The 20,998-nt window shown below is 46.0% G+C and overlaps 1 protein-coding gene across 2 annotated transcripts in view; it reads right to left on the bottom strand.

Moving 5' to 3' along the window:
• The window catches only part of LOC130131639 (protein Shroom2-like), a 57,541-nt gene extending 36,634 nt beyond the window's left edge, over positions 1-20,907 (bottom strand). For both annotated transcript variants that reach the window (XM_056301405.1, XM_056301404.1), the window contains exons 1-2: positions 20,417-20,907; positions 15,259-15,407 (exon numbers count right to left, since the gene is read on the bottom strand). In XM_056301405.1, coding sequence (XP_056157380.1) covers positions 15,259-15,407; positions 20,417-20,605 — 338 coding nt within the window. In that variant the 5' untranslated portion in view covers positions 20,606-20,907. The remainder of the gene's footprint in view (positions 1-15,258; positions 15,408-20,416) is intronic.
• Positions 20,908-20,998: the final 91 nt, after the last annotated feature.

The following is a 20,998-nucleotide window of genomic DNA, read 5'->3' on the forward strand; positions in this document are numbered from 1 at the left end:
AGGTTCAAAAAGAGAAGTGGCGGGACCATTAATGACAGAATCGATTATCCCAAAGGGAATTTTAGGATTGTGGTTATTTCTCAATATTAGTTCAGAGAAGTACGCGGATCTTGCATCTTTAACTGCCTTCTGGTAAATTAATATTTGGTTTTTAAGGGTGTTATGTGTTAATTGGGACTTGTTGGCCTTTCACTGTCATTCTGTTTTTCTACAGTCTTCTAAGGGCACGGGTGTGATCATTCAGCCAGGGGAGGATATTTAATTTTTGTTTCCTAGTTTTAAATGGTGCAATTTGGTCGAGGATGGATTGGCACTGATCATTTGATGAATTTAATAGTGCATCTGGATTGAGCTGTGATAAAGAGGGATTAAAGAATGATGAATTAAAAGCATCACAAAATTTAACTGCAGAGCCAACGTTGAGAACGCGAGATCATGTTTGAGGACTACCACGTGTCTCCTCCAATACACGTGGAGTTGCCAGTGGCTTCTTTTCACCTGACAGTGAGGAGTTTCACCAGGGGGATGTAGTGCGTGGGAGAATCATGCTATTCCCCCCAGTTCCCCCTCCCCCAAACAGGTGCCCTGACCAAACAGACGAGGCGCTAGTGCAGCGACCAGGAAACATACCCACATCCAGCTTCCCACCCGCAGACACGGCCAATTGTGTCTGTAGGGACGCCCGACTAAGACAGAGGTAACATGGGGATTGGAACCTGTGATCGCTGTATTGGTAGGCAACAGAATAGACCGCCACGCTACCCGGACGCCCCGTGCAGTCCCCTTTTTACTGCATCATCCCCTAACCCGTTTGCCAGGTAGTCAAACTGCAGGGGGTCCAGCATGGTGTCTTTTCAAATTCTTCAGGTGGGCCAACACCAGTTGTTCGAAGGACTTCAATGATCACAGCTTGTATTCATTCAGTCCTGTGATGGAGGATTTCTTGGGGACCGAGACGATGGTGGAGCATTTGAAGCAGGAGGGGACTTCACACAGCTCCCGGGATCTGTTGAAGATGTGCGTGAAGAATGGAACCAGTTGGCCAGCACAGGCTTTAAGACATGAGGGGACGACACCATCTGGACCGAGTGCTTTCCTGGTCTTCTGTCTCTGGAAAAGACGGCTCACATCCAAAACAAGTATCTTGACTGCAGCCTGAGTATTGGGGGTTGCCAGAGGTGTGATGGGACTGTTTTCGTTGGGCTGGAGTGGATGAGGGGTGTGAATTTGTCCCTCTCAAACCTGCAGTAGAAGACATTCAGGTCATCAGCCAGGTCTTTGTTTGCCCGAGCATGGGGGATGGTCTTCTGTAGTTTGTAATGCCTTGCAGGCCCCTCCACACTGACACAGGATCGTTGGCTGAAAACCTGTTTTGCAGCTTTTCAGTGTCGCTTGTTTCAAGCACTCTTCTGATATACTTTGTCAATGAGTTTCTGCCCTGTTTGTACAGGGCACTATCCCCAATACGGTAGGCATCCTGCCGAATTTGTCTTAGTTTGGCTGTGAACCATGGCTTGTTATTGTTGTATGTGTAGAAGGTCTTGGTAGGCACACGTCTCCACAAGATTGATGGAAGTTGTCACAGTGTCAGTTAGTTCGTCCAGGTTACCAGTTGCAGCTTCAAACACACTTCAATCGGTGCAGTCAAAACAGCCCTCCCTGGATCAGCAGAGAGGGTGCAGCAGTGACCGGGGACGGCTTGGAAGAGTGGGGTAACTGGCCGGATACAATTGGAGAGAAAAAAGGGGGGGGATAGGCAATGACTATATTTACATAATCAACAGCCTGGGTTCTGAAACATTTTGTTAAGACGGCGTTCTCTTTCATGTATTCAAAACACACAAGTGTCATAAACACCTTTTTTTTCTCTTTGTTTTTTAGAGAAAGGTGAGCTCCTAGCTTTGGCTCTCTTTTCTTTTGGTTCCATCTCAGATGAAGGAAATAATGTGCAAGATTGTTATCTGACTGAATCAACGCTGTTTTAATGGATGAGATGGATAGATTAATATCTCCAACTATTTGTAGACTATTGTTTGATGATGCCAAAGTTAAGCTGTTTGTTTGTTTCTTCCTTGTGGCAAAAACAAAACAAAACATCCGGGGTTATACAGAAAAGACTGGGGGCTACAGGCCTGTCAGGCCGGGTCAAAGGGACGCCCCTTAAAGACCCGCCCACCGGCTCCAACTTCCTCCCAGAGCCGTCATGGCGGCTGGGCGGCGACACATAGTGCTGATTCACCAGGTCAAACATTCGGCCTGTTGGCAGATCTCGCCCCGCTGAGCCGGGGCAGCCGTCTAAATAGAGACTGAACTGAACCACACAATGGAAAGTGCACGTCTAATCACAGCTGGGCTTATCCCAGTGTCACAACCCCCCCAAACTACCCCCAGATACCCCTGCCCCAACAGGCAGGCTTGTTATGTGCCATCCACCCTGCCTGGGCAAAAAAAACCAACAACATTAAAACATGCAATAATTCATCATTGTGTTTGTCCAGATCCCACTTAACTTACTGGATTACTCACATTTCAACACCATATCGACAAAATGAGAAAACAAGCGCACAAAATGGTTTGGAGTGAATGACCAAGATGAAGAATCAAACAATGAATGGAAGAAAAGAAGTGATGTAATTTGTGCTATTCCATAAGGTCAAACATGGCTGGATACCAGCCTCAATGTCGGGTGTATTTTGACTTGATATCTTGCAGAATTTATGACCGCGATATGAACCAAATACTTTGTTGATTAGACAAGTCGGTCTGCGTGTCGACACGTCGAACCCTCAGTTTTATCTTCTCTGGAAAACTATGTCAGCTATTCTACAGGGAGGCGGTGTATTATTATTTATTGTACTTTGGAGTAGAAAAAACGGTTTACCCCCAGAAGAAAATGTTCAGCTAAAAGCACGAACAAGTGCCGACTTTCCCCTTTGTTTCTGTAGAAGAAGTTTTATCAGGGGAACATCTGGCTTCAGAAAGAAAGAGGAAACACTTTCTAAGTATCAATCGGTCTTTCTGCAGAGACAATGGACTCCCTGTTGGAGGAGGAGTATGGGCCAAACGTCTTGCTCATGGACACTTCTGCAAGGCAGACAAGGAGGAAAAGAAAGCTAAAAACAATAACAGATTTGTAATGCGGCTTCTGTTTGACGCCAATGTGAGATTTAAGGGTTCCTCACGCTTCTCATATTGTGTTTCAGAAACAAGCTTTTCATTTTCTCACTCTGATTTAAACATAATTTATGACATAACACTTCTGTCGATGGTGTTTCTGTGAAATCCTACCTCGAATGAAACCACATGGAAAATACCAAGTGACGAGAGAATAGTGGTGGGGGTGCAGAATTTTTTTTTTTTACTAATGAGGATTTTTTTTAGGGTACCCCCCTTCCCCCCCAATTGTATCCAGTCCCATTCTTCTGAGCTATCCCGGTTGCTGCTCCACCCCCCCCCCTGCCGACCCGGGGAGGGCTGCAGACTACCACATGCCTCCTCCGATATATGTGGAGTTGCCAGCCACTTCTTTTCACCTGACAATGAGGCGTTTCCCCTGACAGTGAGGAGTTTCCCCAGGGAGACGTTGCACGTGGGAGGATCACGCTATTCCCCCCAGTTCCCCCTCCCCCCTGGACAGGTGCCCCGACCGACCAGAGGAGGTGCTAGTGCAGCGAACAAGACACCCACCCACATCCAGCTTCCCACCCGCAGACATGGCCAATTGTGTCTGTAGGGACGCCCGACCAAGCTGGAGGCAAAACAGGGATCCGATCCGGGGATCTCTGTGTTGGTAGACAACAGAATAGACCACCACGCCACCCGGACGCCCATACTAATGAGGATTTTCAAAAAATCTTTAACGTCTTACAACAGCACATATTTTTAGATACAACGCTCAAAAACATTTTAGGATGGCTGCACCCCCCCCCCCAAGTCTACATGTAAAATAACACTATTCTGAGCGGCATACATTTCCTCGGGGTACACTTGGGGATTAAACCAGCAACATCAAAATAACACTGCTGAATCAGCTCCTGACCTCTGACCTCTGGACCAATGCTCACCTTGAGCATCGGATGAAGAGGACGTGGGGATTAAAAGCCAAACGGCAGATGTAAACTACACCGTCAGCACACCAACACACCACGTTACAGGATGCACCGGGTTTACAGTTACAGGCAGCAAGACAGGAAAGATGTTTGATAATCAATAGAGAGAACGTGTGAAGGCCTCACTCACACACACACACACACACACACACACACGCACACACAAACACACACCTTATTTATCCTCTGAATTCTCGTGCTGCATCCCTTTCACAGGTATCGGATCAGTTTTGCACACTCGAAGATTTTGCTTTCACGTATAAATGAGCACTTAACTAAAGAAGCACCACTCAAGTTTTAATTCGTCTGTTTTCTCTTTTCCTTGTCAGCACACTGAAATCTGTTTTTTCCCTCATGCCTCAAAACCCTGAAAATCATCCGCTGAGTAAACATGGACCTTAAAATGGCATAACCTGTCTCATCTCCGAGTCATCAGCTTCGCATTCACCAGTTCCTCATCTAATCCGACCTGTCAAGAAAATCAAGTCCTTTTACCTCCACTTATCTTCAAAGCAGACCGAGGAAGGAAGGAGGATGTAGATGTAGAGAGAGGGCCAAGTACCTGAAATGAAGATCTCACAGCTGCTTTATCCTCTGAAACCAGACATGTCCACAGAGAGAGAGAGAGAGAGAGAGAGCGAGAGAGAGAGAGAGAGACCCGCTCTGTATCACTTGTTGGAGTGGCGGGCCCTCCTAAAGCCCCTGAAAACAAAGAGCTGTGCTGATAGGGCCGATCCCATAAGCACCATCAGCTCACCTAGACAACATGGAGCATACCACTCTGCAAACGGGGGGTGTGTGTGAATAAAGCCACACTGAGGGGAGAACAACTATTCTTTAGACAAATCCGTTGAACTTCAGCGAGCGAGCTGACAACTGTGAAGTTCGCTCGACAATCATGTTTGACCGGGTGAAGCTGTGTTTTCATCTGAAGGAACAGTGGGGTAATAAAGCGGACAGCCCCCCTCCCGTGTGACTTGGTCTGCTCTGCAAAGCTGAGCCCACACCTGTGGCTTTGCAGCTCATAATTGGATTCAATCCCTAAGACTCTGTTGCCATTTAGCCATCAGCAGAGAGAGGTGTAGAACTGATGGATGTGCTGACCATCTCTCAGTCTCCTCTTCTGCAGGGTTATTTCATCATGGATCACACATGTAGCTGAGCAATGATTAAAAAAAACATTGCTGGAAATATTGATAAAAAAAATCGGTCAAATCAGTTTCACTGTGCAACTTGGTACTGAATAGCTACTAAATCAATGCAGTTCCATTCAGAAACAAAGAAAAAGAATTTAGATGAACGTTCAAAAGTTTTGGTTTTCTTTTCAGTGTGATGATGTAATTGCGCAACAATAATAATGGAGGTGTCTGGGTGGCGTGGCGGTCTATTCCACTGCCTACTAACACGGACATCTCCGGTTTGAATCCCCGTGTTATCTCCGGCTTGGTCAGGCGTCCCTACAGATACAATTAGCCGTGTCCGCAGGTGGGGAGCCGGATGTGGGTATGTGTCCTGGTCGCTGCACTAGCGCCTCCTCTGGCCGGTCGGGGCGCCTGTTCGGTGGGGGAAGAGGGAAAACTAGGGGGAATAGCGTGATCCTCCCACGCGCTACATCCCCCTGGTGAAACTCGTCACTGTCAGGTGAAAAGAAGCGGCTGGTGACTCAACATGTATCGGAGGAGACATGTGGTAGTCTGCAGCCCTCCCCGGATCAGCAGAGGGGGTGGAGCAGCAACCAGGACGGATCGGAAGAGTGGGGTAATTGGCCAGGTACATATTGTTGAGAAAAGGGGGGGGGGTTAAACATAAAGGAAAACCATGTGACATGAACATTTGTGTTGAAAGGAGAAGAGGTATGGAGGATAGCTGCATGGAGGAGGATTTCTACAGTGCAAAGAGACGCTTGATGATATGTGTGATGTCATCACACTTTGTGAACAGTTACTGAAACTCTATCTTACATGTTCAGGAGAGCAGAGAAAAAGTATACGAGAGTGGTAATCGAGTGGGAATGAGATGTTTAGCTGACCCGTTCACCTCCATAGGCTGTAAGTTATTCCAACTCCGGCCTTCCTTCCTTCCTCACTGTTATGATGCCGCTGTGATAACTGGAATGTTTGTCAACCATCCATCCATCATCTGGACCACTTAGCCTGCTCTCAGGGTTGTGGGGATGCTGCAGCCTATTCCAGCAGTCATTGGGCGGCAGGCGGGGCGACACCCTGGACAGGCCGCCAGACCATCACAGGGCCCACACACACACACACACACCTAGGGACAATTTAGTACGGCTGATTCACCTGACCTCCATGTCTTTGGACTTTGGGAGGAAACCGGAGCCCCCGGAGGAAACCCATGCAGACACGGGGAGAACATGCAAACTCCACACAGAGGACGACCTGGGACGACCCACCAAGGTTGGACTACCCCGGGGCTCGAACCCAGGACCTTCCTGCTGTGAGACGACTGCGCTAACCACTGCGCTGCCCCAAAATGTCATCTAAAATAACATTAAAACTGAACGACTATTTTGCAAATGATCAATGGTGAACACACACATTGGCTGTGTGTGTGTGTGGGGGGGGGGGGGCAGCTATCAGCTATGAGAAATGAAGTTGGAGTGGTCGATTTCATTTCTCAGAACAGAACATCCTGACCTCAGAGGTTTTTCGTTGACAACAGAACTCAGTTGAGGCGTCTAACAAAACGACAAAGCAATCATATTTCCCCACAGGGAGAGAGCCCGGTGACGTTTGTGTTCGGCCTCGTATCCCACCAGCCGCTGACCCGGCACACAACACAGCAGCGGACAATGTGCTCGCCCGGACCGCAGACCGCCTTTGTGCAGGCAGGCATGCATGAGCGTGTGCACGCAAAAGAAAAGAAAAGAAGAGAAGAGAAGAGAAAGACCAGAATGGCGGTGTTTTGTGGTGCAGTCAGTAACTGTGTCACGGTTCATGTCCTGGAAGAGGACGCAGTGAAACACGAGGCGACAGGCTCGAAATTGGAGAAAAATACAAATATAAAGTTCATATCATGTGAAATATGTAAATCCACAGTTCTTTGATAGAGAGATGAGAATGGGCGTCGTCCATCTCAGCCACCTTAAGGGAGGACCGGAGGCAGAGCCCAGATCACACCACCCGGCCTGATGGAGAAGAAAGGGTCTCACATACAGTACCTCCTGGTCAGAGTACACAACAATACTTTGTCTTTATCTGAGAAAATAAAACAAAATTAAACAGAAACAAAAATCAGCCTTCTTTTTAAACACAACTAGAAATCCTGTCTCAACAAACTATTAAGCAATTCTTATTATTATTATCAGTAGTAGTAGTAGTAGTCATAGTAACAGCAGCAACAGTAGTTGTAATAGCTTTAGTAGAAGTATCTTAGTAGTATTAGTAGTAGTAATAGTGTGTATAGTGTGTGTATGTAGTGTATGTACGATGATATTTGACCAAAATAAATCATTCTCTGATTCATAGTAGTAATGGTAGTAGTAGTAGGAATGGTAGTAATAGTCATAGTAATAGTAGTAGTAGCTGTATCATTCACAGTAATAGCAGTAATAGTAGTAGTAGTTGTATCAGTAGTAGTAGTTGTATCAGTAGTAGTATCAGTAGCAGTAGTTGTATCAGTAGTCGTAGTAGAAGTAATAGTAGTAGTAGTAACAGTACCAGCAGAAGTAGTCATATCAGTAGTAGTAGTCATAGTAGTAGTAGCAGCAGTAGTAGTAGCGGTATAGTAGTCGTATCTGTCATAATAGTAGTAGCAGCAGCAGCCGTACCAGTAGTAGTAGTAGTGGTATTAGTAGTAGTAGCAGCAGTAATAGTAGTAGTATAGTAGTTGTATCCGTAATAGTAGTAGTAGTAGTAGTAGTAGTAGTCAAGTCAATTTCATTTGTACAGCCCAATAACACAAATTACAAATTTGCCTCAAGGGGCTTTACAGCAACACAACATGCTGTCCTGAGACCCTCACATCAGATAAGGAACAGCGCCCTAAAACCCCCTAACAGGGAGAAAGAATAGGAAGAAACATCAGGGAGAGCAACAGAGGAGGACCTCTCTCCCACGACGGACAACGTGTAAAAGGACGGAACCACTACATGTACTCCTCATCCTCTCAGGTAGTATATAGTACTGATGAGGTGAGCCGGTTTGATGAACTACTGGGTCTGTTTCAGGGCTCCTCTGGAACAAGGCTGATGAAACAAGATGATGGGAGGCCGTCGGGGTCTGCAGGTCCTTCAAGTGAAAGAGCATCTGTCTTAGTGCTGAGACCACCCGCTAAAATCCTCTAGAATCCTCTTAAAGCTCATCCGTACGCGGTTGCGTCACACTTTCAGTGGCCGGCGCTTGATGGCAGTCATGACAAGCGGACAAAGGGTCCACAACTTGTTCAATGTCGAGCACTGTGAGGATTTCGGTATATCACGGGAACCATTATGGGTTACTGTGACGTTTTTGACTGGACGGACGGTTTGTAAATGCCAACAGTGACGGCACAAGCTGGACACATGCTGGACACCGTCCATGACTGGATGGTGTCTTACTACCACCAAGACCACAGACATGTTAGCCAAAATACTACACGTTAACTGCTACTCAGCTAGTGGTTTTTAGAGGTTTAAATTAAACTTTCCATCTCAGGCGCGCTCTCTCTCTCTCTCTCTCTCTCTCTCTCTCTCTCTCTCTCTCTCTCTCTCTCTCTCTCTCTCTCTCTCTCTCTCTCTCTCTCTCTCTCTCTCTCTCTCCTTCCCATTTCTCTCCTCTATTTTTCCTCCCTCCAACTCACCCTCTCCACGATTTCATTCAGGAGTCATCATCTAAACTCTGAAATAACAGTGTGGTCTGCGGGTGGTGTGTGTGTGTGTGTGTATGTTTGTGGTGTGAGCATGGTGTGTGCATGGTGTGTGTTTGTGGTGTGTGCATGGTGTGTGTTTGTGGTGTGTGCATGGTGTGTGTTTGTGTATGTGTGTGGGACTGTGTGGTTTGTGTGTGCATGTGTGTGTATTGTACGTATGTGGTAGCAATGGTGTGTGTTTGTGTGTGTGTGTGTGTGGTAGCGGTGGTGGTGATGTGTGTGTGTGTGTGTGTATGTGTGGTAGCAGTGGTGTGCGTGTGTGTGGTAGCAGTGGTGTGTGTGTGTGTGTGTGTGTGTGTGTGTGTGTGGTAGCAGTGATGTGTGAGTGTATGTATGTGTGTGGTAGCGGTGGTGGTGTGTGTGTGTGTGTGGTAGCAGTGGTGTGTGTGTGTGTGTGTGTGTGTGTGTGTGTGTGTGTGTGTGGTAGCAGTGATGTGTGAGTGTATGTATGTGTGTGGTAGCGGTGGTGGTGTGTGTGTGTGTGTGGTAGCAGTGGTGTGTGTGTGTGTGTGTGTGTGTGTATGGTAGCAGTGGTGTGTGTGTGTGTGTGTGTGGTAGCAGTGTGTGTGTGTGTGTGTGTGTGTGTGTGTGTGTGTGTGTGTGTGTGTGTGTGTGTGTGTGTGTGTGATAGCAGTGATGTGTGTGTGTGTGTGTGTGTGTGTGTGTGTGTGTGTGTGTGTGTGTATGTATGTGTGCGGTAGCGGTGGTGGTGGTGGTGTGTGTGTGTGTGTGTGTGTATGTATGTGTGTGTGCGGTAGCGGTGGTGGTGGTGGTGTGTGTGTGTGTGTATGTATGTGTGTGATAGCAGTAATGAGTGAGTGTGTGTGTATGTATGTGTGTGGTAGCGATGGTGGTGGTGGTGGTGTGTGTGTGGTGGTGGGGGGGGGGGGGGGGTTCTGGACAATGCCCTCCTTTGTTTTACCCCTGGGGCAAGCGCTCTCTAAGAGGCCCACGCTGTGTGTGGGAGGCTGCCTCAGCTCGGCAGCATGACACAACAGAGAATATGGATGGTTAAAAACTAAACATTACACCCCCCGTACACGTACTGCCGTCTTGTTCTCCCCTCTTGTCATTCACAACCAGGGACGCGGGAATATTTTGATGCCCGTGTTGTCATGACTGTATGGAGTCGACCTTTGACCTCCTCACTCCTGGCTGCTCGTTGTCTAGGTGATCTGGGAATCTGATGCTGCTCCCACACGTGGATTACATCACACTGTCGTATTAACTTCTCCAGAAACACCAGCGGCTTCCTCGTATTCGGACCGCCATCTGCTTTCAGGGACACCTCCGTATGAACCTTATTCAACAACACATATATCCAAACTGCAAAAATAAATACAACAACACATATATCCAAACTACAAAAAACTACGACAACACATATATCCAAACTACAAAAAACTACAACATCACATATATCCAAATGACAAAAAACTACAACAACACATATATCCAAACCACAAAAAACTACAACACATATATACATACTGCAAAATTAAATACAAAAACACATATATCCAAACTACAAAAAACTATGACAACACATATATCCAAACGACAAAAAACTACAACACATATATCCAAACTACAAAAAACTACAACACATAAATCCATACTGCAAAAATAAATACAAAAACACATATATCCAAACTACAAAAAACTATGACAACACATATATCAAAACTACAAAAAACTACAACACATATATACATACTGCAAAATTAAATACAAAAACACATATATCCAAACTACAAAAAACTATGACAACACATATATCCAAACGACAAAAAACTACAACACATATATCCAAACTACAAAAAACTACAACACATATATCCAAACTACAAACAACTACAACACGTATATCCAAACTACAAAAAACTACAACACCACACATATCCAAACTACAACAACACATATATCCAAACTACAACAACATATAGTATATCCAAACTACAAAAAACTACAACACATATATCCAAACTACAAAAAACGACAACACCACATATATCAAAACTACAACACATATATCCAAACTACAACACATATATCCAAACTACAAAATCTACAACACACATATCCAAACTACAAAAAACTACAATAACACATATATCCAAACTACAAAAAACTACAACAACACGTATATCCAAACTACAAAAATCCAAACTACAAAATCTACAACACACATATCCAAACTACAAAAAAACTACAACACATATATCCAAACTAAAAAAACTACAACACCCCACATATATCCAAACTACAAAATCTACACCACATATATCCAAACTACAACACATATATCCAAACTGCAAAAATAAATACAAAAACACATATATCCAAACTACAACACACATATCCAAACTACAAAAAACTACAAGAACACGTATATCCAAACTACAAAAACTACAAGAACACATATATCCAAACTACAAAAAACTACAACACACATATCCAAACTACAACAACACATATACCCAAACTACAACAACACATATATCCAAACTACAAAAACTACAACAACACATATATCCAAACTACAAAAAAACTACAAGAACACATATCCAAACTACAAAAAACTACAACGCATATATCCAAACTGCAAAAAACTACAACACATATATCCAAACTACAAAAAACTACAACACATATATCCAAACTGCAAAACACTACAACACATATATCCAAACTGCAAAAAACTACAACACATATATCCAAACTACAAAAAAAACTACAAGAACACACGTATCCAAACTATAAAAAACTACAACACATATATCCAAACTACAAAAAACTCCAACAACACATATATCAAAACAACAACACATATATCCAAACTACAAAAAAACTACAACACATATATCCAAACTACAAAAAACTACAACACATATATCCAAACTACAAAATCTACAACACACATATCCAAACTAGAAAAAAACTACAACACATATATCCAAACTACAAAAACTACAACAACACATATATCCAAACTACAAAAAACTACAACACATATATCCAAACTACAAAAAAACTACAACACATATATCCAAACTACAAAAAACTACAACACATATATCCAAACCGCAAAAAAACTACAACACATACCCAAACTACAACAACACATATATCCAAATTGCAAAAAAACTACAAGAACACATATATCCAAACTACAAAAAACTACAACACATATATCCAAACTGCAAAAAAACTACAACACATACACTCACCGGCCACTTTATTAGGCACACCTGTCCAACTGCTCGTTAACGCAAATTTCTAATCAGCCAATCAAATGGCAGCAACTCAATGCATTTAGGCATGTAGACATGGTCACGACGATCTGCTGCAGTTCAAACCGAGCATCAGAATGGGGAAGAAAGGTGATTTAAGTGACTTTGAACGTGGCATGGTTGTTGGTGCCAGACGGGCTGGTCTGAGTATTTCAGAAACTGCTGATCTACTGGGATTTTCACGCACAACCATCTCTAGGGTTTACAGAGAATGGTCCGAAAAAGAGAAAATATCCAGTGAGCGGCAGTTCTGTGGGCGAAAATGCCTTGTTGATGCCAGAGGTCAGAGGAGAATGGCCAGACTGGTTCGAGCTGACAGAAAGGCAACAGTAACTCAAATAACCACTCATTACAACCGAGGTATGCAGAAGAGCATCTCTGAACGCACAACACGTCGAACCTTGAGGCAGATGGGCTACAGCAGCAGAAGACCACACCGGGTGCCACTCCTGTCAGCTAAGAACAGGAAACTGAGGCTACAATTCGCACAGGCTCACCAAAATTGGACAATAGAAGATAGGAAAAACGTTGCCTGGTCTGATGAGTCTCGATTTCTGCTGCGACATTCGGATGGTAGGGTCAGAATTTGGCGTCAACAACATGAAAGCATGGATCCATCTTGCCTTGTATCAACGGTTCAGGCTGGTGGTGGTGGTGTAATGGTGTGGGGGATATTTTCTTGGCACACTTTGGGCCCCTTAGTACCAATTGAGCATCGTGTCAACGCCACAGCCTACCTGAGTATTGTTGCTGACCATGTCCATCCCTTTATGACCACAGTGTTCCCATCTTCTGATGGCTACTTCCAGCAGGATAACGCGCCATGTCATAAAGCTCGAATCATCTCAGACTGGTTTCTTGAACATGACAATGAGTTCATTGTACTCAAATGGCCTCCACAGTCACCAGAACTCAATCCAGAGCACCTTTGGGATGTGGTGGACCGGGAGATTCGCATCATGGATGTGCAGCCGACAAATCTGCAGCAACTGCGTGATGCTATCATGTCAATATGGACCAAACTCTCTGAGGAATGTTTCCAGTACCTTGTTGAATCTATGCCACGAAGGATTAAGGCAGTTCTGAAGGCAAAAGGGGGTCCAACCCGGTACTAGCAAGGTGTACCTAATAAAGTGGCCAGTGAGTGTATATCCAAACTACAAAAAACTACAAGAACACATAGTATATTCAAACCACAAAAAAGCTATAAAAACACATATATCCAGCATATATAAAAAAAAATCTCTGTCCAAGAGAGCGAACGCCAGGATGACTGTCGGAACTGCCTGTGTGCACGGGCTAGCAGTTAGCTTAGCCTGCCCCGCTTCCACGCCCTGTCAGACCGCCCTCGGTGTTTCCTCCTCGGGCGCAGCTCCAGGCAGCACCGTGGTCCGGGGCCCACAGGTCGCATTAGACCAAGCTCTTCCAGCCAATCCAGCGCCAGCCCTCCCAGCCATCAAACGAAGACACAAGCTTAGATGCAGACGTGGACAAAGAAACTGCATGAACGGTACTGGGTGAGGCCGCCACAAACTAAGGTCGCAACGTCACCTTTCCACACCAGTGCTGGGTCAGGCCGCTGCAAACGTGAATTTGTGCTGCCGTCTTCCCACACCGGAAGCGGACAAGCTGTTTGTGTGAAAGACATATAACAAACATCCTGCTGTGATTTCAGCCATGTCTAAAATGAAAATGGACCCATTTACTACAGCTGAAATGGCACTGTTTCTCCAAGTGCGCACAATCAATCAACAAATCAGTGATTTTCTTTTTTTATTTATTTCTGATTTTTCCCTTTTTCTCCCAATTTAGTGGCCAATCGATCCCTGTTTTATTTCAAACACCCACCCTCCAACTGCATCTCTCCGGCCGGCAGTCTCGAAGGAGTCGCCTCGCCACTTCCGTGACAAGGCGACTCCAGGCCGAACCACTCTGCTTTCCCCACACACACACAGAGACACATTCATGTGACGAACATAAGCCGACTCCGCCCCCCTCCCGATGACAGCGTTGCCAATTGTTGCTGCTTCTTTGCGTCTGGCCATAGTCTGATCTGACGAGACCGGGGTGCGAACCCCAGTCCCCAGTGGGCAACTGCATCGACACAAAGCCGATGCTTATACCGCTACACCACCGCGGAACAAATCAGTGATTTTGATTGATCGGTGAATGATATTCTGAGTTTGGCATTATCTTCATATCTTCATCAAAGATGAAATTTTGAAACCTTTTGTTAAGAGTCATAAAACCTCAAACGGTATCCATGCTTCGGATTCATGGCTTCCTCAGCCATCATCTTTGTAATTAAATAACCTTGATTTACATGAATATTGATACCAGGCAGATGTACAGAGTATAGATGGGTGAAGCCAGAGACCGGCAGGGGTGAAAGAAAATATAGACACAGTTGAGTATCGCGGTACTATCTTGCACAAAATTACACTGATTTTGTCAGCGTCTCTACTTCATTGTGTAGTTTCATCTCTGACCACTAGGTGGCAGAGACAAAACAACAGCAAGCGTTGCTAGCTGCATGCTGATTATTCTGACTTGATGCATGTTGAAGAAGTGTTTTCTGTATGACATTTTCCTGAAATTCTGACAGAATATTGCAACATATTGCAATATACAGATCACGGTGTTTGTTGTATGTACCACAATACCACTTGTATCGTGTTACGAATCGTACTGCCAAATTCTTTCCAATACGCAGCCCTGAAAGGTAGTGGTGCAGACGACTAGACTTGTTGCAGTACGCAGTTTTCCTCGTGTTCTAAGCAGCATAATTATATAAGTAATCAAACAAATACAGGCACGTATTACTACTACAACACTAATGTATGGTGAGCAAGCGATGCTGCTTGTGGTATCAAATTATAACGTCCCCTCAGGTTAATGACAGACTCACACGAAGCCCCGTGTGTGGTTAAATGGGATAATAAGTCATCACAGAGAAAACAGAACCGGTGGGAGGGGTTCTGGTTTACCTTCGTACCACCAGAGCCAGTGTCTTGTGGGAGCTCTTCACCAGAGAGATGGCCTCCTGGCGGGAGCCGCAGAGACGAACTGCGTTGACGCTCACCATCTCATCACCAGCCTGGAGGCAAACCGCCGCTGCCTGGCTGCCTTCCTCCACCTGCAACACACACACGCAACATGCATGCAACCGTAAACATCGACAAACACACACACACACACACACACATGCGTACATTGCAGACAGACACATATTACAGACACATTACATTAGTTACAGCAGTGTTTCCCAAGCTGGTCCTCAAGGCCCTCCTGCCCTGCAGGTTTCCATTGTAACCCTGCATATGTGGGCCTGCTTGTACTGACTCAGCCAATCAGCACACAGCTATGTCAGATTTGCCACGCCTGAATAATTCAGTGCTGTAATGTGATTGGTTGAATGAGTACAAACAGGATTACTATGATAATCTGTAGCGTAAGAGGGCCATGAGGACCGGATTGGGAAACAGAGTTAAGAACATGTATAAAAAAAATTAACATTGAATTTGGGAATCAATCAATCGATCAGTCAATCAATCAATCCATCGAGCTGGTTTGTTACTCTCTGACAACTGCATCCAAAAGAACACAGGGAGTCAGCCTTCTTTAAGAAAGCCCCTAAACTGTAGAATCCACTACCTATAGATATCAGACAGGCCAGATCAGACTTAAAACAGGTTTTAATTTAGCCCCCCCCCCTCGTTTTCCCCAATTACCCCCCTCTTCCGAGCCGTCCCGGTCACTGCTGCACCCCCTCTGCCAATCCGGGGAGGGCTGCAGACCACCACATGCCTCCTCCCATACATGTGGAGTCACCAGCCGCTTCTTTTCACCTGACAGCGAGGAGTTTCACCAGGGGGACGTAGCACATGGGAGGATCACGCTACTCCCCCCAGTTCCTCCTCCCCCCTGAACAGGCGCCCTGACCGACCAGAGGAGGCGCTAGTGCAGCGACCAGGATACGTATCCACACGGGGATTCGAACCGGCGATCCCCGTATTGGTAGGCAACGGAATAGATAGCTATGCTACCCGGACGCCCCTTTAATTTAGCTTTTCATTAAAACTGCCTTCCAGCTTGTCATTTGAACATATTTTACTCTTTTTTTTTTAATTCAGATCCATCTCTTTACTGAAGTTTTTCCACTTTTATCCACAATGCTTTAAATCTGTTTTATTGTCATTAGGCTGTTGACTGTAAGGCACATTTACACAGATTTCTTTGAGTCGTGCTCGTTTTCATTCACTGCCTTCTACTGTAAAACAACCTGAGCTGCATTTCATCTATTGCAAGTGCTTCAGAAACAACGTTTATTATTATCCGTCTATCCGCTAAACACACCTTCACCACACACACACACACACACACACACACACACACACACACACACACACACACTCATGAAACTCCCCTGGTTGACAGACAAACTGTCTTCTGCATCATCTTGTTGTATACTAATATGATACCAACTTGTCCTTTGTGTCCTTGACAAGTGTGTTTCCACTCTGTTGCATCTAATAATAAAATCTGCAGAAAAAAAGTATCAGTCAAGCTTTATTCATATCGCACATTTCCATCATAAAAATGCAATGTGATGAGAACGACACAAAACAAGCCGAGACAGCATGTGTGTGTGTGTGTGTGTAAAGTGTAAATACAAACTATGGCTTGGGGGAAGGCCAAGTGCGTGCCAGTGTGTGAGTGCCGCTGACGGGTCGTGTCGGGACAGGAGGTGATGCGGGTCCCGCTAGTGGGGTGGAGAGGCCAGGTTGACCCTGGCTGGACACAAACCCTGGTCCAGTTGAGGGGTAAGTGGACAGCGGAGTGCGCTTGTGTGTGTGTGTGTGTGTGTGTGAATGGAGTTGTCTGTGCAGGGGAGCTGGGAGAAGAGAGGATCTATTGATACCGACGCTTACATAACCGACGTCTCCATCTCCTGCCGCTTTCATTACTGCAAGAAGTGATTCCTCAAATCTACAATTAACATTTTTGTCCCCGCATCAAATCTCTCATCATCCGAGATGTTGGCACCATGACCCCATCTTCCTCGACCAATCACGCCGGGTGTCTCTGCAGGCGCCCACCCTCATTAAATAACGCATGGCGTTGCTCCATCTCATGCTGTGTATTGGGGAAAACAACTTGAAGTAGTTCGGCATTCCGCTGATGAAGATGACGGCCCTGGACTTCATCATCCTCATGGGCCCCCAGCACCAAACTGGTATTGGATCAACATCATTAAGTGTAAAATGATCAGGGCTGGTAATTACAGAGGAGCGGTATGGGACCATCTGATGTTAAAGTACTGCAGAAATAGTTCAAGAGCCTCCCTTCAAAGACCAGGTTACAGAGTATTGGAAATACGGATCTGACCACAATACCCACACTACTGCTGTTTAAAGACCAGGGCTCTTTAGTTGGCTGACAGCTCGGATAAGAACTAAAGATGAGGCGTCCGGGGGGCGTGGCGGTCTATGTTGGGACCCACCAACACGGGGCTCGCCGGTTCGAATCCCCGTGTTACCTCCGGCTTGGTCGGGCGTCCCTACAGACCCATTTGGCCGTGTCTGCGGGTGGGAAGCCGGATGTGGGTATGGGACCTGGTTGCTACACTAGCGCCTCCTCTAGTCGGTCGGGATGCCTGTTCAGGGGGACTGGGGGGGAATAGCGTGATCCTCCCACGCGCTACGTCCCCCTGGTGAAACTCCTCACTGTCAGGTGAGAAGAAGCGGCTGGCGACTCCACATGTATAGGAGGAGGCATGTGGTAGTCTGCAGCCCTCCCCAGATCAGCAGAGGGGGTGGAGCAAGGACCAGGACGGTTCGGGAAGAGTGGGGCAATTGGCCCGATACAATTGGGGAGAAAAAGGGGGGAACCCCCTCCCAAAAAAATCAAAGATGAATTTATTTATAACCATTTGGTCAAAGTGGACGTCCTATTGTGAAATAAAACTAAAATATTTACTTCAGTTCAAAAAAGCTAGCTGGTGAAACAGGGAATTTTAAGGTCAGATCAACCCCAAACACCTGTCCATGCCCCAAGCCTGAGTACTAATCCTGCAGCAACACTTCCCATAAGCACACACACACACACACACACACACACACACACACACACACACACACACACACACACACACACACACACACACACACACACACACACACACACACACACACATTCATCCTCTCATGCAAGGGCCATTGTGGTGCATTCTCATCTATAAATTGTGCTCTGTGGGAAAAGTTGGATTTAACCAGTGAACACCATGAGTCCCTCTGACTGATGCTACATGTTTAGTTAAAACACATTACTGCCAATACCAAAGTGACACAGACAATTCATTCACTTTTTAACCTTGTTCCCTGCTTGACCAGGTGTTTGACACCAGAGGGAACGTACAGATTTGTGCGTGGTGATGTACATTTTATCTACTGACTCAACATGCTGAATAAAGTGCTCCTGCTCATCCCGATGAGTCTGTCAACCTTTAGACACACTCTCGTCCACACGGGCGTGATAGCAGCTGTGGTGGTTGGTAATCTGAGTACCACGATAAAAAATTTAACCCCATATCATCTGTAACCTGAGTCTCGTGGGTGGTGTAAGCTCGGAAACAGCCACCAGGAGAAGACAACGGGGAGAAGAAACTCCTTTCTTCTTTCTTTTCCAGGCAAAACAAGAGGAAGTGTCTACTACCGTGTCCTCCTCTTGCCTGAAATGGACATTTTATGTTTTTATGATGTTGACGATGATGAAGTCTATAGTGCTGTGTCAATGTAAATATAATTTGGACTTTGACGCCCATTCGACGCCTGTTCATGATATAAGACAATAAATCTCCCTGAGATACATGTACGCTTGTCTACGCCAGTGTAACCGGTTATTTTCTTGCCCGGTGCGGGATTCGATACGGCGTGTACTGCACCATAAGGCGACATCACTAACCGCTCGGCTAAAGGGTCAGACCCGTTAGCTAGAGACTAACGTGTCTTATTAGTAGTTTACAATATGATTAATATGCACCAAATACATTACTACTACTACTACTGCTAATAATAATGATAACACTTCAAATAGTATTAATATGTGATTACTATGTAGCACATGTACTACTGCTACTACACTACTGTGATACGAGTACTATGACTACTACTTCATTTCATACTATGATTACTTTTTCAGCAAATATACTGCTATTACCACTACTTCCTACAGTACTACTATGGCCTGGTCTCTGTGTAGAACTCTGAAGCCAGTTGGTAACACACTTTAGATAAAAGATGTCTGCTAAAACAACACATAAATAAATGTTAATGTGGAGGTGAGCGCCGTCCCCAGCATGGTACTGTAAACTACTAATAAGACCCGTTAGCCCCTTGCTAACGGGTCTGACCCTTTAGCCGAGCGGTTAGTGGTGTCGCCTTGTGGTGCAGTACACTCCGTATCGAATCCCGCACCGGGCAAGAAAATAACCAGTGGCAGCGGTGGGATCCGGAAGTGTGCAGATCCTCAGAAGTCTCTTCGGAGCGCGGGAATAACAAAGCGCGAGGGCGCACTTCCGGGGAGGGTGACGACTGTAAACTACTACTAAGACACGTTAGTCCCTAGCTAACGGGTCTGACCCTTTAGCCGAGCGGTTAGTGATGTCGCCTTGTGGTGCAGTACACTCGTATCGAATCCCGCACCGGGCACGAAAATAACCGGTTACAGTACGAACACCGGCAGCGTTAGGTCCCATTTCCTGCGCTGCTCAACGGCACCAAGGCCCAGAGGTTTTGTTCCATATGTGGGTCAACGGTTAATGTAAAGGACACTGCCGGGGTCGCTGCACTACGAACGTTATAGTGTAAATTTGACCAAACCACCATAATTTTGCCCATTGTTCACTTCATTCTAACCAGGAAGATCATTTGCAAACATTTTTCCGGTACCAGTCATCATCACCGTCATCATGTTTGGAGAGTCCATTTCATTAGCACCGCGTTTCATACATGAAATGCGGCTCAGAGTGCTCCGCATGGGAAAGGAGCGGAGTATCTACTCCGCTGTGACTTGTCGTTGACATGAAAACTTCGTGTTTGTATCCCCCCCCCCCCCCATTTGTCATGATCTTGACTCGTCCTTTACCTTGGTGATGACCAGCGGCTCTCGGTGCTCCAGACCTCCTCTAAGGCTGAAGCCCCAGGGCGCCCTGCCTTCCAGCAGCACCTCCACCAGCTCCTCCTTCTCCTCCACCTCCACCTGCCCGGAGCTCCTCCACCATCTCATTTTCCCCGCGGAAACTCTCAGGTTGTCTCTGTAGCCGACGACGTCCATGTTTGTTTCATAACGGTGGGCTTCAGGACGGCGACGTACCTGTCCCCTAACTCTCCGCAAGCACTTCCAGCGATCTTTAACGACGCGCCCGACCCGCTGCTCTACAACCGAGACCCCCCCCCCCCCCGCTGATGTTCTCTCCGCAAACTACCAGCAAAAATACTTGGGTGGGGGGGGAGAACTACAAACTTCCAAAAAATACTAGGAGAAAAGGTGCAACAGGTGCGCGTAATCAGCAGCCGCTCTCTTCTGTTGGCCGCGGCTCTCCGTCGGCGGTTCTGTGCCACGACCAGGCCCCGTTTCCCGAATCCTCTTAACCCTGTCCTCCATCCCACCACCACACTGACATCACCCTTTATCCGCCGTCCATCCCCCCTCTCCCCTCCCCACCCC

Source organism: Lampris incognitus, chromosome 21 (genome assembly GCF_029633865.1).
Source record: "Lampris incognitus isolate fLamInc1 chromosome 21, fLamInc1.hap2, whole genome shotgun sequence".
NCBI lineage: Eukaryota > Metazoa > Chordata > Actinopteri > Lampriformes > Lampridae > Lampris > Lampris incognitus.